The sequence below is a fragment of the Ictidomys tridecemlineatus genome, chromosome 4 (genome assembly GCF_052094955.1).
Source record: "Ictidomys tridecemlineatus isolate mIctTri1 chromosome 4, mIctTri1.hap1, whole genome shotgun sequence".
Classification (NCBI taxonomy): Eukaryota; Metazoa; Chordata; class Mammalia; order Rodentia; family Sciuridae; genus Ictidomys; species Ictidomys tridecemlineatus.
Window position 1 is genome coordinate 20,730,110 of NC_135480.1, and position 17,256 is coordinate 20,747,365.

The 17,256-nt window shown below is 45.5% G+C and overlaps 1 protein-coding gene across 22 annotated transcripts in view; it reads left to right on the top strand.

Annotated features, from left to right (window-relative positions):
- Positions 1-17,212, top strand: part of Phf21a (PHD finger protein 21A) — a 188,582-nt gene extending 171,370 nt beyond the window's left edge. For 18 of the 22 annotated variants that reach the window (XM_078046140.1, XM_078046133.1, XM_078046129.1 and 15 more), the window contains 7 exons: positions 501-580; positions 1,032-1,092; positions 3,608-3,771; positions 9,894-10,049; positions 11,015-11,090; positions 11,423-11,526; positions 12,532-17,212. In XM_078046140.1, the coding sequence (XP_077902266.1) occupies positions 501-580; positions 1,032-1,092; positions 3,608-3,771; positions 9,894-10,049; positions 11,015-11,090; positions 11,423-11,526; positions 12,532-12,789 (899 nt within the window). In that variant the 3' untranslated portion in view covers positions 12,790-17,212. Of the gene's footprint in view, positions 1-500; positions 581-1,031; positions 1,093-3,513; positions 3,537-3,607; positions 3,772-9,893; positions 10,050-11,014; positions 11,091-11,422; positions 11,527-12,531 lie in introns of all 22 variants that reach the window. The other 4 variants (XM_078046147.1, XM_078046144.1, XM_078046145.1 and 1 more) reach the window with 1 other exon arrangement.
- The last annotated feature ends 44 nt before the right edge of the window (positions 17,213-17,256 follow it).

Genomic DNA, 17,256 nt, shown 5'->3' on the forward strand with positions numbered 1-17,256 from the left:
CTTTCATTTTGACAGTAAAGTGGCAACTGTTCTTCTAACAAGTCCTTGTCTGTATTTTCCAATTACTTTGTGTTATCAGAATCTTAAAGCCTTACAAAGTTATGCCTGTCTTGGTTATTTGCTTCAAGAATGATTGATTAAAGAATGGTGAATTTTGGTTTCTCAGTATAAGTTTATGGAGAAAGCTCATCCAGACCTATGTGCACAGCAGTCTAAAAATAAATTAGGACAGTTTATTTGTTAAGTGTGGTGGTATATTGTGGGCTCCCAGTTCCAGAGCCATGCTGTGGAACAGTGCAGTCTTGCTTTCTGAGAGAGGAGAGCAGGTGATCCTACATGTTTGCTTCTAATAGTGGGCTTGCCTCTGTGGGGGCTCCAGTGAAATGGAGACTCACCCCATTCTTGATTTGTTACAGGAAAAACCAATAGATAAACAACCAAGTTCAGTTTTTTAGATTTCCCATACCTGTCTTCTAATCCAAGCCTTTTCTTTTCCCAAGAAATCCAAAGCAAGAGGCAAGAGCGAAAAAGAAGAACAACAGCAAATCCAGTATACAGTGGAGCAGTCTTTGAACCAGAGGTACTCCTGCCCTGCTTTGGTTTTTTCCTTAAAGTTCCAGTTTTATTTGGGACTTGTTTAGCACCTCCCATCTGAAAACCTGCTTAAGAGCAAGCAGCACCTTGTACTTGGCCAACTCAGTGAAATGATGGTTTTACTCTGGCTCATCACATTATTTCATTTTTATTATTCACTGCTTACCCCTTAGGGGTTCCCCCCAACCTAATTTTGAGCAAATACAAACCTGCCTGAAAATTTTTAATTTGTCTTTTCTTTACCACAACTCTCAACTGAAACAGAAGCCGAACTCTGGCATATTTTCTGAGGACCAAGTTCTCATAATAAAATCCATTATACTGAGATTTTGGGGATGATTAGTGCTAACTAGTTAGCGTGTGACAGGCATATATGCATGTCTTCAGTAATAACCAGGCTGCTCAGCCAGTCACCTTTCCTTCTTCAATTCCCAAAGCGTAAGAAGAGTGCCGTCACATACCTAAACAGCACAATGCATCCTGGGACCCGGAAGAGAGGTGAGTGCATTTTTCAGTCTCCACCTTGCTGTTACTTTTGCTTTCTGTGTTGTGTTTCTTTTCCCTCCCTTCTCCCTCCTAGAACCTGACCCCTCTGTCCCTTGAAAATAGTTTGTTGTGGTTCTCTGAGAACAGGAGGAACAGAGAATGAGATTTCTTTTCAGAGTTGTATGTGCGGAATCAAAAGCTGACTTTTCTGGGTCTGGCAAAGCTGACTCAGGTGAATGGCTTAGTGCAGCATTTCTGCCCCAAGCCTACAGGCTGCCCAGGAATAGCAGTGAATAGAACACCATGTGAAAGGGAGTGTTGAGCATCATTAAGAAGAGCAGAGCCCTACTGTTGCCAAGGTGTTCTTCATAGTGAGTGTCTCAGTCACCCTGCTTCCAGTAAGGCTAGAACATGAACTACAGACTTTCCAGGAAGGAGAGAACATAGAATCTTTAAAAAGAGGTATCTCCACTTAAAGAAGAAAAAGCCACTATCAAAACAGACTCCCTAAAGCATTAACTCCTGAGGAGCTCTGTTCCCACCTTTCAGACCCCCATTGAGCGTTCTACCTTAGTCATAGGGCAGAAAAATAGCGGCAATAGCTCTCACTGTGCAGGTCTAAATAGGTTTTAATAGCTCATGTCTGAGCTCATAAACAAGATCCTGAAATTGTTCTTTGATGTCAGTAATACATCCCAAGGTCCCTTTCTCCACATGGTAATGTACCCCTGAATTATAGTTCCAGGCTAGAAAGGTTGCACAGAGAGTGGCCTAGCATACTAATTTTTGCGTGTGCACACACTGACACACAGCTCTAGGAAGCTGAGGAGGTCATCTCAACCCTTTTTTCTGCCTTAAGAAGGACTACAGCTATATTGTTACTTTCTCCTCCTCCAGAAGAGAGATACTGACCCTTAGTGACCCATTCCAATATTTTATCAGTCCTGTCCTTCAAGTTACTAAAAATATTTAGGTGGGAAATCCTAAGTCACTGCACTTTAGATTGATTCCTGGCCACAGTAACCAATGCTAGTAAGTTATTTTTTGTTGTTTTGTGTTCAACTATTTTTTTAATGACTTCTGACACAGTTCTCAGAAAGAACTCCCCTCCCCTGCCAGAGGTCACAGTTAATTGGTCTGCTGGTGGGCAGTATCTGCTTAGAGTATAGGAATTAAATGAGCCAGAAAGACCTTGGCACCTCTTGCCAAGGTCAGAGGATAAAAGCTTTTATTCACAATACCTAGGATGTGCCTTCCATGGGTAAACAAAGAGCATACATCTTCACTTCCTCTCCCTACAGCACTAAGTACCTTGAAAAGACAGACTGGCAGATCTGTGTCTGGACTGCGGACATTGCCAGTTTAGCACAGGGAATATTGGTGTAATGTCTGACAGAATCGTGACTCTTTGCATAATGCTAGTATAATCTGTAACTGGGGGTAAAGTCATGATTCCACATGCACTGTTCACCAGTGCTGATAAGCAGTTCTGGGCCTCTCTGGCTGGTTTTGGTTTTGGGGGTTTTTCCCTCTTTGGTGTGCTGGTCTTATGATCACTCACAGCTTAGAAGCTATGGTCCTGACTCTTAGAAGACCAAGGGCCCTGACTTTGATATGTGGTAAGATGAGAGTGGCTTCAGTAGACTTCCCGCACCCCTAGTGCTCCTTCATAGATGCCTTGTAGTATAAAGTTCAATTCAAAGTGCTCTGCCTCAAATCAGTTCTTTAAGAGTGCTGGTGATGGACTTTTATGGGACTTTAGAACAGCCCCATTTCTTAGACGTGTAGATCACCAGAATGTTTGTGACATAACCAAGGAGATAGTCTCAATCTGTTGGGGAGAGATCCATGAATGCCTAAATTTACCGTTAAGCCCAAAGCCTCTTGTTACTTGTAGGTTCCAGATGCTCCCAGAACCTCTCTTTGAATAGTTCTAACAGCAAGGGGTGAAAATACAACTATTTTCGAATTTTGTCTCCTTGCTTTGTCTATCCTTCTCCACCTTCACCTGCAGTAAAACAACCAAAATGTAGACAGGAGAGAAATAGAAAAGTAAAAATGCTAAATAAGTCTGTGGGAACTTTAGAACCATTACTATCATTGTAAGAATGATAATTACAGAGAAACCTTAAAGAACAATATGCAAAAAGCATGCAAAATAAAACCCTATTCCTTGCCTTGGCTCCCATTGGACATCTTGGTTTCTGCACTAGAGATCTCAAACTGTGAGTCTAGGAATGTCACCATATTCTGCCCAGGATGAGGTCTTCTTCCATAAGCCAGCACCTCCTGTTACTCTCCCAGGCCCTCTTTTCCTTCCCTTTGGGGTTCTTGTAGTTGTTTCTAATGACGTTTAAGTCTTTGCTTCTCTTCCTTCCTTTGGGACTGTTGTATTAACCTTCTGTCGCTACCTCACTTCCTTTTCCATGCTAGCCAATGAGGAACACTGGCCAAAGGTATGTAAGATCGTTTTCCCCTTCTCTTTCCCTCCCCGTTTCCCCTTTTGTTCCCTTCTCTTGGTATATAGGTCGTCCTCCAAAATACAATGCAGTGCTGGGGTTTGGAGCCCTTACCCCAACATCCCCCCCATCCAGTCATCCCGACTCCCCTGAAAGTGAAAAGACAGAGACCACATTCACTTTCCCTGCACCTGTGCAGCCTGTGTCCCTGCCCAGCCCCACCTCCACAGACGTAAGTAACTTGGGGAATCGCACTCTCTTTTTGAGAGCTCACATGGGAAAACCATTGTCCTGTGTTGTCTCCTTGCCACTTGCAGCTTCTTGACTACCCCTGGAACAGCAGAACACCCTGCAGGATACCCTGCATGTCATATCAGGCACCCTGCTTCTGGGGTCCCAGGCTTTCCATGTCCTTGAGATTCAGGTTAATGTAGCATGCGGGGGCTCAGGGTTTTCAGAGTCTGGATTTGATCTGCTCAGAAAAGGGCAGGGTGGAAGAATCAGTTCATCTAGTTAAGAACTAGACAGGTTTCTATCAGTGTGTTCAGGGTAGGGAACATGAATAAAACATGTCCCCCTAGCAGCCCTTGTTTCCTGCTTTGAGCACAATTCCACAAATGGAGAGTTATTCAGAAACAGATTCCTGAAAAAGTGTTGGACACTTAGTGGCTCTTTACCAGGAACTTTGGGAGCATGAACTAGCATTCTGACGTTTTAAATGAGCATTTATGAAGCAGTGAATTCACTCAGCAGATACTAACTGTCCAGCAAACACTGTTCTTGAGGCTGGAGACACAGCAAGGAGCAAACCCATCTACCTCCTCAAGGAGTTCATGTGCCAAGGAAAGAAGTAGATGGCAGGAAGACAAATACATGATCTGTCAGGTAGAAATAGGTGTGCCAGGAAAAATGGAACAGATGGAGGCATTGGCGTAAAGGCAGGAAGTTACTGTCTTACAAAGAGTAGTGAGAAAAGCCTCTCTGACAGGATGTGAAGAAGGGATCCATGGGAGAATTGGGGAAGGCCATTCCATGCCCACAATGCAAAATCCCTGAGGAGGTCTTTGAGTGGCATATTGAAAGACTACCATGAAGGACATTAGGAGCAGAGCAAGAGAGCCAGAGCAGCGGGCAGTGAGACCCGTTATCTAAGTAAGATGGGAGCCCATTGGAGGGACTTAAGTAAAGGCACGATGTAATTTTTCAATTACTATATATATTTTTTTAATATTTTTGGTTGTTGATGGACCTTTATTATTATTATTATTTTATTTATATGTGGTGCTGAGAATCAAACCCAGTGTCTCACACATGGTAGGGAAGTGCTCTACCACTCAGCCCCAGCCCATATATGTGTTTTGATTTTGAAAAATCTTATATCTACAGAAAATCTGCAATAATGGTACAAGGAGCAAAATATATACCATTCACATAGATTAACCACCGATTGTTAACATTTTGCCACATTTGTTTCTCTCTCTCTCTCTCTCTCTCTCTCTCTCTCTCTCTCTCTCTCTCTCTCTCTCTCATACTGTTTTTGCTGAGCTGGTCTAGAAGTGACAGACTGTCTTACCTCAAAAGATATATTTCAGTGAATATCTCCTAAGAACAAAGGTGGTCTGTTACGTGGCCATGATGTATTTATCAAATTAAAGGAATTTAACATCGATGAAAACTTTAGTGTACATATATATTTCATATTCAGATTTCTCTAAATGTTCCAATAATTGCCTTCATACCTTTTTTTTGTGGTGTTCCAGGGTCCAATCCAACATTATTCCTTTCATTTATAAAAAGGGTATTATCTCCTCAGTCTCCTTGATTCTGACAGGTTTTTAGTCTTCCTTTGTCTTTCATTAACATCAGAATTTTTTGAAAGACATGCCAGTTGCTATGTAGAGTGCTTCTCCATTTGGATAATCTAATCCCTTTATAGATTAAAGGTATACATTTTTTCAGGAAGACTAAGTGATGATGGGTCCTTCTCAGTGCATCAGAATTGAGGCACATAATGTCAACCTGTCCTGTTATTGGTGATGTTTACTTTCCTGAGATAGTTTTATTAAATTTTTTACTTGTAAATGTCCCTTTTCCTTCTGGTGGACATAGCCTTGAGTCTGTATAAATAGTACATCCAGGTAACCAACAAACTGTTCCCAGTGACTTTAGCATCCTTTGATGGTTCTTGCCTACATTTACTGTTTTTTTAAGGTATTTGTAAAATTAGCTTTGATTGTTAGAAGGAGTGTTATGTCTTAAGATAAGGAGAAGGGACTCTGGGGAGAATGAGTTGGAATAGGAAGACCAGTTAGGTGGCCCTTGCAGTCCTCTAGGAGAGAGATGATGGTGGTGGCTTGGCTTGGTAGCATGGTGTATGTAGAGATGGAGAAAGGTGACCAAGTCTGCAGAGGTGCTGAAGAGCCAGCAGGACTGAATGTGGGGTGTGAGCAAAACAGAATAGTCAAGATGCATCCAACCAGAAGGCTGGAGCTACCATTTACTGAAGATGATGAGAGGAACAGGTTTAAGGAGAAAAGCCAAGAATTTAATTTTGTATGTGTATAGTACTTTTGTAAATTACAGACTGTTGTTGACCACATTCAACATGTTCTTTGGACATGAAGGTTTCAAAACTTACTAATGGCACACCCCTCTCCAAGAGAGTAGTATGTGAAACATTCTGAGTTAAAATTCCAGGATTGACAAACTAAGAGTTGTCCTTGGAGAACTGGGGACTTAGGGAGTTCTGTCTTCTGACACATTCCCTTCCCTGCATGCAGCTGATGACTGTATACATCATGGCTCCAAAGGCTGAGCATTTCATGCAGCACTATCGGCATTAGTAATTGATACAGATTTTCTAACCGTACTATTAATGAGTACCAAGAGTCCTTGCCAGAAACCACATTTTCTGGCACCAAAGTTTATCCCAGCTCTTCCTCAAAGTACTGCCAAAGGGACCACCAGTCGTTGGCTTCTTGGTATAGCCTTCCCTCTGGGTTGGTGCACAAATGCTAGATTGGGTTGTTTGGTTGAGAGCATTCATGATTTTCTTTGAGAGACTTGACCCAAAGGATACACTTAGGTCAAATCACAAACTAAAAACCTCTGCCAGGTTTCATCTTAAAATGCAAACATTATTCTTTTCAGAAATCTAAAAGTAAAATAAAGCTTTTCTAAAACCACTAAATATGTTCACTACTTCCTAAGTTAAACCCAGTGGAATAGATTAAAAAAAAAAAAGATAATTGACTTCTGCTTTTACAGTATCCCCACAGCAGCAGTGATCAAAATCAACACACAGGGTTCTGTGTGTTTGCTGCTGGGTAGCGTGAGCCTCAACAACATTAATTAAACAATAACGGTTGAGAGGCAAGCATTTCCTGGGGATCAATAACCATCTAGAAGGACTTGGTAATACAAGACCCAGCCAGACACTAATCCTCAGGATGTACCTTGTTGCTGCTATCATCATTTTATGAGAAGGAAGATATGTTGACATAATTATAAAATTTTTTAGCACTCAATGAAGTTGATAGAGACAGCATGTTTCCTGAAAACATGTCCTCAGTTCCCAGCAAAGAATCGTGAGTCAGTTGTCTTTCAGCCTGCTTTTTGGTTATGGTAAATTGGATCAGTCACCAAAGCTGAGCCTTTTGACCCCAGGACAGTGCCTTCCTGGGACTTCACCACTCTCTTCAGGCGGAGAACTTACTCTGTGTTGTTTTAGTGCCTTGGCATTTACATTAATTTATACTGGATAGCAGTTCTCAAAGTGTTGTCTAGGGTCCCTCTTTCAGGGGCTTATGAAACCAAAAACTTATTTTCTTTATGCTACTGAAACAACACTTGCCATTTCTTCTCTTATTTTCTCAATCCTGCACAGTGAAGTTTTACAGATACTGTACAATGTGTGATGTAACAGCTAATAGAGTACATACTTGTGTATTCTTGAGCTTTTGAATGTTTCAATATTTTTTTTCTAACTTTCTGTGATTCTGAAATTATTTCAAAGTTAAACATTTTAAAGCTTCTAGTACAAAAATATCAGTAAATATAATTCACATAACCTAAAGCTCTCTGGGGTTCTCAGTGATTTTAGAGTATAAAGGAATTCTGACACCAAAAATATAAAGAACTACTGCTTTAGGATATGTAAATAAGATAGGAAATTATCTTTCTTTAGAAGTTTGAAAGAAACTTTTATTTTCTGTACTCTCTGCCTTCTACTTTGTGGTATTCTCCTTACTCAGGAGCAAAGAAGAGTGGGCAGAACTCCTTTTCCCTAACAAGTCCCCCTGAGTAGGATGTCCAGTTTATCTCACTTCACCACTGATAATTTTATCTATGGTTCATGTAAAACAGTCTTTCTAAAAACTTTTGAGTGACTCTCTCCAGAGCCTCACACATGCTAGGCAAGCACACTAACACTGAGATACATCCCTAACCCTTTTTAAATTTATTTTAAGACAGGGTCCCAATAAATTGCCTGGAGTGACCCCAAACTTGGAATTCTCCTGTCTCAGCCTCCCTAGTCGCTGGGATTACAAGAGTGTACCACCTCATTCTGCATACATTTGTTATGGATTTCATAAAGATGCAGACTTACAACTGGGGCCAAAGGTCAAGAAAAACGAACTTTACAGAGGAGAAAAACACCCCTCGGCCTGATATTAGAAATGAAGGAAGAAAATCATGGTTAACCCATGGGTGCAGCCTCTGTGGGGGCCCAGAGTTAAATGGGAAAAGTGTTTAAATGTCAGTGCAAGAGAGAGCCAGGGCTCTCTTCAAATGGGTACAACAACTGACAATGTTCAGCATGGTGATGGCCAAGCTCAGCTTGGAGACCCACAGTGACCTTCCCAGGGTCACACTTAAACTCAGGCTGCACGCCTCATATAATATTTTTGCACTGCTACTGAGTATCTTTCTTACTGCCCAGAGGTAACCTTTTTCTTATTAAGAAAGAATAAAATCTGACTACACTATGGTGTGTATTATAACGTTTTCCTGGGCTACCAGATACCCTAGTGAATTACAGAGAAAGTGTCCTAAATGGTAGGTCCGTGAAGATGCATTCCTTCGATGGTGTGGTGATGGACAAGTTAGGTCATAAAAGGAGGGACTAGGCATTGTTCTCTGTATCATTGCTTCCTGTACAAAAGTTCTGTATTTATGCCTTAGCAGAATAGCCAAGAAATCTTAAAGCGGTACTAACTTGCTGAGTAACCTCTGCCTTGGCCCTTCAGTTTTCCATTCCCTGGCATTCCAATTATCAGTAGCATTAATCCTGTCCAGAGAACAGGCTGAGCATTGGCTTGCTGAAGAACACCTCTTTAAGAACTCTCTTTTTCTCTCTCCCCGTGTTCTCCTCTTCAAATTTTAAATAGATCTGCTGCTTTTCTGATGGTGCCTTCTGTTCATCGGGCTCCAGCAGACTCCTGAGTACTAAAACTATCACAATAAGGGCCAGAGAGGACTAGGGCTGCTTGTCTTTTTCCATCTGGTGAAGTATTTTATAGGGAGGAATAAAGACTCCCACAATAGAATGGTCCATTGAATAGCGAATGCAAAATACTGGCTTTTAAGGGAGCAGGTTCAAGCTGGGCACTGTGGTGTACACCTGTAATTGCAGCTACTCAGGAGGCTAAGGAAGGAGGATTGCAAGTTCAAGGCCAGCCTCAGCAACTTGGCAAAATCCTGTCTCAGGATAAAAAATGAAAAGGTTTGGGTATATAGTTTGGGTAAAGCACTCCAGTACCAAAGAGAGGGAGAGAGGCGGGGGGCGGCGGCGGGGGAGAGAGGTGTCAGTCATTGCTTTCGCTTCTTAAATTCTTCATATTAGGAAGCTGATGAGTTTAATTTACTCCTGACTCAGTCTTTTCCCATTTGGACTTTTACTATATTCTCCTCCTGAATAATCTAGGAGTTCAGTAAAAATTTCTTGTCTCTTTCCCAAACCTTCTTGCCAAAATGGTAGGTAATTGAGATTGTTTGTATCATATTGTGAGACACTTTGGTGATTGGATTTCAGTGCCTGTAAAATTTCCTGGACTCAATGCTGAGCTGACCCTTACAATTTTGGCCTAGCCAACTACAGAACTTCCTGTAAACTCTAATTTCTAAAGATAATAATACTGTCCCCACCTAGGGAACCTCAGCCATGTGGAGCGGTTGCAGACTTATACCATTGGCAGTTCCGACTTTTCTTAAACACTGAAGTGTTGGAGGGGCAGGCACTGTGCTGTGTCAACACCTTGTCCTAAGATATTGATATGCATCCAGAGAGTACATGTTAACATGAAAAATTTACCTTTTTTGTCCTTTTTCTTACCTTTCCTCTCAATTTCATAGGGTGATATCCATGAGGATTTTTGCAGTGTTTGCAGAAAAAGTGGCCAGTTGCTGATGTGCGACACATGTTCCCGTGTGTATCACCTGGACTGCTTAGACCCACCTCTGAAAACAATTCCCAAGGGCATGTGGATCTGTCCAAGATGTCAGGACCAGGTACCAGTTCAGGGCCAAGGGGAGAGGACGGTGCCGTCAGGAATGCCTTTCCCCTCTGATCCTAGGAACACGGTTCTCTTCTTTCTGCTGGTTACTCCTCCCCATTTCATGGCACAGCGCTCAGGAGACACCTCATTTCCTCAGAGGTTCTCCATCTTAAACTCTGTTGTCATCAGCCTTAGAGAACTCACTGTAAAGTGCTGTCTTATTATTGCAGACTTCACAGGCATACATACTAGTAACTGACCTAGTCTCTTCTTTCCCTTGTATTCTTCCTGGTCTCTATTTCTCAGGCATCTTTATGTCTTTATTAAAAGCCATCTTGAGTCTTTTGGTAGTAAGGAAGTTATAAATAATAAACAAGCCCAGTAGCTCACCATGCATCAGGATTCTGCTCAGTTCTTCTGAAAACCCTGATTTGGGAGGTTCTAGCTTTACTCTTGGCTCTTGTCCCACTGTTTGCAGCATAGAGGAGCCACCCTCTCTGCCTTTGTAACCCTCTGATAATCTTCTACACAGGGTCTAGATTATACTTCAGTACTTGGAACCAATATTTAATGTCCTTAGTCAAGATGTCTTTGAGGGATATATAAGGCAAAAATTGAAACAGGCAGCCCACGTCAGATCCAGAACAAACCCCCTTGGCGGCTGCCATGCTCACGAACAGCTTTTATGCTGGTGTCCCAGCTGTTGAGAGTGGGGTGGGATCATTTTGGCTCATGTGAAAAGAATGCTCAGCCAAGTGCCAGCTCCTCCTAAAGCCTAGGCGCATGTATGTTGGCTCTTGCCACCTTCAAGCCTCATTCTGCAAAGCTAACTTCAGAACTTCATAGTCCAGAAACTCTAGACCAGGGTTTTGCAACAGTGCTTCTGTAAACCCTTCCTGGATTTCTATTGTGTGCGTTTACCTGGAGGATGTGTATTTCTGTCTCCTTCTCAAGGTAGAACTCTTAAATTCTTTTCAGATGCTGAAGAAGGAAGAAGCAATTCCATGGCCCGGAACTTTAGCAATTGTTCATTCCTATATTGCCTACAAAGCAGGTAAAGGTCACTCATACTCCTTGTTTGGTAAGGTCCACCTTCTTTAAGGAAGGTAGAAGGCAATACTTTTTGTTTTCTCAAGTAAAATTAAATATGAAAACCTTTTATTAAATGAAGTGGAAAGTGCAAAGTATGATGCCACAGACAACCTTCTTAGCCCTCCTGGACGTAGACCAAGGAAAAAGTCCAGGTGGGCAGGTAATGTGCTCTAGCTGTGAGACTGGGGGGCACTTTGGGGAAAATATCTTCTTCAGCAAGCTCTGATCCCAGTGGCCTTGTCAAAGAGTTCATTATTATAAAGTGTTCATTGTTTCTATTTATTTTTTTCTCAGCTAAAGAAGAAGAGAAACAGAAATTACTTAAATGGAGTTCAGATTTAAAACAAGAACGAGAACAATTAGAGCAGAAGGTGAAACAACTCAGCAATTCTATAAGTGTAAGTCCCCCTCCTGCCAGCAGTGACTCAGATGCACAAGTGTGGACCCTTCCATGTACCTGACAGGACACTTGGACCCAAGGGCTGGTTCAGGTCCTTCCGTTTATTAACGTGATTAACTCTGCAGGTGTGAAGTGAAGCTGGTCTTCCAGTTAGAGCTCAGCCCTGGGCCTGGGTGGCCAGCTGGCGTGTGGCGCCCAGCCTGGCCCTGGAGCATCCTCTTGAATTTTAACCTGCGAGGATTTTCCAGTCTCCATGCTGAAGGAATAAGTAGCAGCTATGACAGGAGCGCCACCACCCTGCATGCTTCTGACAGTGAGGGGGAGAAGGGTAGAGCCTCAACTGACCCTCCATGTGACTCCTGCTGGTCACCTCAGCTGGCCCTTCACTCACTCCCTCTTCCACACCATTCATACACAGTACCTACCTGTGGCGTAGGTTCAATACCTCTTTCCCTGCCTACAGCAGAAGCCAGCATTGGGGAAGGCCAAGGACTAAAGGGAGAAAGACTACAAGTCCCTAAGTACGCAAGGAGAAGTCCTAATGGTCATAGTCCTTGGGCTTCGGGTGCGCCTAAACATCACCAGTCTGTCTCTAAACTCTTACTGACCAGGCGATGCTCCATAGGCCCTCTACGTGAACCACACAACACTGTCTTGTTTTCTACCCTAGAGAGCTCAGCCCGGTCGTGAAGGCCACCCTCAGCATGACAAAGCACACCAACACCTGCCTAGGCCAGCTTTACAGCAGCTGTGGGAAATTTTTTATAGTGTCATGGTGGGAATGAAGTCTAGTTAAGGCTCCTGTCGAGTGGATGCTGGCAGTCAGCCCACTCGCCTGTCCACCTCTCGCCTGCCTCTCCGTAGGCAGCCACTGCCCACACCAGGTAGAACAGAACAAGTTCTAGGGACTACACAACAGTCCCAGGGCTTCTTTTATTGGGCAGGCTTCTCCCTTCTGGGGCTTCTAGACCCCTTAGAAAACCCCTGTTCTCATTTGCTGCAGAAATGCATGGAAATGAAGAACGCCATCCTCGCCCGGCAGAAGGAGATGCACAGCTCCCTGGAGAAGGTAAAACAGCTGATCCGCCTCATCCACGGCATCGACCTCTCCAGACCTGTGGACTCTGAGGCCGCTGTGGGGGCCATCTCCAATGGCCTGGACTGCACCCCCCCTGCCAGCGCCACCACCTCCACACCGGCCCCTTCCCCCTCCTCTCAGAGCTGCACAGCGAACTGTAGCCAGGGGGAAGAGACTAAATAACAGAGCCCTCACGGAGAAGCCACGGGATCCCGGCGGCAAGGAGAAAAACAACACTGAAGACTCTAGAAAAGCAAAGCCGGATTTCTTCTGGAAAGTACAGGATTCTTTTGGTTCTTTGGTTCCAGAGAGAGGGAAGATGCTTGTGCCAGGTGGCACCCAAGTTTGCCAATTGATCCTTCTTATTCTGTGTGTACACGCGAAGATTGGACCACGTTACATGAAATAGTGCCAGCTGGAGGTTCTTTGCCAGCACCATGCCAAGTGAAATAATATATTTACTCTCTCTATTATACACCAGTGTGTGCCTGCAGCAGCCTCCACAGCCACGATGGGTTTGTTTTTGTTTTGTTGGGTGGGGAGCAGGGATGGGCGGAGGGAGGAGAGCAGGTTTCAGATCCTTATTTGCCGAGCCGTTTGTCTAGGTAGAGAAGACAAGTCCAAAGAGTGTGTGGGCTTTCCTGTTTCTAAACTTTCACTACTATCAAACCAAAAAAATGGAAATCGAGATTTAACCAACCCAGTGCCCAGAAAAGGGAAGGGGGAGGGGCCGGGAGGGAGCAAGGGGTGGGAAAGTATATCAGATTAGCAGTATTTAACTTTGTCTGGGGGGCTAGTGAAGGAGAGACAGACGCCAAGCAGCCACTGGCTCCCCTCCCAGCCCGCTCCTGCGCTCCCCCCCCACTCCCTCCTCCCTGCCTGGTGCATCCACATCCCACGGGCGGGCGACCCCCTCAGTCCCTCTGGAGACCAAGGCAAGCCCAGCCAGGGGCATGCTGACCTTGCCCGAGGCAGGGAAGAAGGGTGTGTGTGTGGTCCAGAGAAGAAAAAAAGGTGAATCAGTGATTTTACTTGAAAACAAGCTCCATCCCTTTTCTATATTTATGAGAAGAGCAGATCCTGAGTGAAGCAGCACGCGACCCAGGTGTGTGAGAATCCAATGGAGACATTTCTTTCCTCTTTTTTTTAATTTTTTTATTTTGTTCTTTTTTCCCTTAAACAAAGTTTTATTTTGTTGTTTATTTTACTTTTTTGTAACAAAAACTAAAATAAGAAATAGAAAAGCTGTTTTTCAGGCTGACAGTCCAATTAAGGGTAGTCGAGACCTTGCATGGTAGAATAGGAACCATAGTGTCGGTGAGGTCCTGTGAGTCTGTGTGAGTCCTTGTGTCATCGTTCGGGCACTGTTTTTTTATGCAAGGGCAAAAATCTTTGTATCTGGGGAAAACAACAACAACTTTTTTTAAAATTAAAAAGGAAAATAAAAGATATTGAGGTCTTCCTAGTGTTACTTAAATTAAGATCAAGGTAAGAAACATTGTAAAAAAAAATTACAAAAGTGCTATTTGTTTCCTAAAAACAGTGATTTCTATTAAAAAGGTGTCAGAACTGGAGAAACGCCGTGTAGTTATAATTTTTTAGCACAGAACCTGCTGATCATTATGACATTTTGCTGTGTTTGTGTCTCTAGACTGGTGGCCAGTCTCCATGAAGGGCTGGGTGGGGCTTTCCCCACCCGCTTCCCCTTCTCAGAAAAGACTGTCCTCTCTTCCTGGTGCAGGGTCTTGTCTCCTGTTTCTGAAGCGCAGATGGAGTATGCATGGTGTAGGCCCTTCCCATGGTCTCCTCGGATTTCGCTAGAGCACAGGCTGGTGCCTAACAAGACCTCTTCCTTTGGTGCTGCTCTCAGTCTTTCAGCCACCAGCATTACGAGTGCCTGGGGGGCACCTCTGAGGGGAAAGGCCATTGAGGCTCCTTGGTACCCCTGTACCCTGGCCTCAGGAAGGGTACAGGGGTGCAGGCTGGCTGCATCAGCCCTTGGTGCTTAGAGAGAACAAAGGAGGAGGGAGATGTCTTGTGGGAGCATGTGTCTCTGAGACAGAACCCGATGGCCTTCAAGTCTGTCTTGCTTTTGAAGAGAGGTCTGAAGCTCCAGCCACTTCCTCTGCCTGCTGGCTCCAGGCACCAGACAGTTTGCTCCACTCCCCCCACCCACAAGCCTCCTGGGTGACCCTGGGCTAGAATCGCTGTGCTCACTTTGCTTGGCCTGTTGTGTCCTCTCTTTCTTGGAAAACCAGCTCTCTGAAAGATTGAGATCATCTCTCTCATCATGCCGGTGAGAAATTGTGTATGCATGCTTTTTCTGAAGACCTTTGTCTCTGGTGTGTCCCAAGCTTAAGGGACAGAGGCAGAAGCTCTGCCCTGACCCTGCAACAGTCTCTCCTGAGCCCACCCCAGACCTTGTGATGCTGGAGGTCTAGGAGTGGCAGAAAAGGCCCTTTTCACTTCTCCCTCACCTAGCTGGGCCCAGAGAGACAGAGTTAGATCCTGAAAGCCAAGGGCAGCAGAGAAGAGATGCTTCTTAGAGTGAATTTGAGTCTCATCCATACCAGCCACTTCATTCATCCTTCCAGGGTGTCAGGAGAGGAAACTGTCCAACTGCAAGGTCTCAGGGTCAGGCCTTGGCTGCCAGGTTGGTTGAGGGAAACAGAGAAGAGCCCCCTTTTCATGCAGAAATCAAGGTGCTATGTCTAGTCAGGGAGCTTTGAAGCTGCCTGGACTAGTTGGAGGAATCCTTGGCGGAGGATCAGAGACTAGCGGTAGGCTATCCGCCCTGCCTCGGCTCTCCCACTCGACTTGTCGAGGCCCATTTCCTTTTGTGGAAAGCACTTGGGAAGTCATCATTACGTTGTTTTGAGGAGAGCTGCCTGAGGAATCACAGGCCAAGGGGCCAGGCCAAGAACTGACCAGTGTTTTGCCTGCTGCTGTGATCAGTGTCACCTACTTTCTGACCTCACCTTAAAGCTGGGAGGTGGCTTTTTCCTGGAGTTCAGTGGGTCAGCTGTGTAGTACAGAACGCAACCTGCCACAGCCTCCATTCTGGTCTCAAACTCCCAAATGCTGCTGAACTGAAAGGGTCTGGTCACTCGGTCTTCAGAGTCATGCCAAGGAAAGAGCTCCTCTCTGTCCCCCAGACAGAGGTGCCCATGACCACCTGGGACATACCAGCCCCATCTGAGCTGTTCTGCCTCCTCCTCCTTCCTCTGCTTCTCCTGGCCCAGCATTTAGCTGCTCTGACATCCACATAGTGCCCAGCTAGCTTTACAGTCACATCAGAGGGCTCTGGCCTGGGGTTTCCTGTCCCTGACCAGCCGCAGTCCTGGAGGCAGTGAGGTCATGCTGCTGCTTCCCCACCTTTTGCATTCTTGGGGCCTGCAGGTCCTTTTGCTTTCTGAAGCCTGCTGGGTATTGTCTGGCCTGGGTGAGCTCATCCAGCTCCAAGTTCTTCCTTCCTTATCAGGCCCTTTGGGGCAAGCTGCTGGTGGCGCCTGACCAGAGGACTCAGCTAGGGACGGGCCCTGGGAGGGCCGTGCCTGTGTGAGGGTTGTCTCTAGAGCCTGGGATGTGCCCAGGGCACCTGCAGAGGTCACCATCTGGGTGCCCACTTCCCTGCAGGCCTGCCCCTGTCTCTGCTGCTGCTTGGTCCAGGCAGGAGGTAGTATGAACTGGTGCACTTGGCTCACGGCGCCTCCCCAGAGTGCCATCTTGCCAGACACCTCAGACTCCACGGTCAGCTAGCTGCCTCTGCGCCACCCCTGATGCTTCCTCTCTCCAGCCCTTTGGGCTCTCATCACTAAGGCCGCTGCTCACACACTCTTAAGTGGTCTCTTACCTTCTCTCCCTCCTTGGGTGTGGTCCTTATTTATCTAAAGGGCTGAATTCAGGAGACTTTCACCCAGGGGCAGAAGGCTCCTGGGGTGGCAGGATGGATAGGGCCAGGGCACATTTTCCAGGTCCTAGGTTCTCCACTCCCATGGCTTCTGTGGCTGTGTCAGTGACTGGACCGCACCCCACCCCTCAGCCATCACCCTTGGCAGGAAACAGGAGCCCCATTCCCCCGGGCTTACCCCCTGAGCCCCTGTCAGCTCCTCTCCAGGAAGGGAGTGGTGGCCCCTGGGAAGACTCCACGGGCCCTCCCACCAGGGGAAGAGGAGGAAGCTGGGGTTACCCCACCAGAGAGCCAGGCTTGTAAAGGAAGGGCAGGGCTCACAAACTCCACTTGGCACCCCCTCTCCCAAGGCTCTTCCTCCCTGAGGACCCCCACCCCACACAGCTTTTGGGCCCTATGCCTCTCTCCAGCCTCCTCGCCTCTCAGCCCAGTGCGAGCTGCAGTCAGGCAGGGCGGGACAGACAGGCCAGAGGTCAGCAAGCGTGCAGAGGAGAGCCAGCCAGACCCCAATCCTGTCTCTTGTCCATGCCCTTTGTGATTTCAGTCTTGGTAGAACTTGTATTTGGAGTTTTGTGCTTCAAAGTTTTTGTTTTTGTTTGTTTGATTTTTGTTTTGAGGGGGTGGGGGGAAACAGAGCAGCTGATCAATTTGTATTTATTTATTTTAACATTTTACTAAATAAAGCCAAATAAAGTCTCTCGGCCTCATGGTATTGGGCTTGGGCTGGGGAAGGGTGGCTT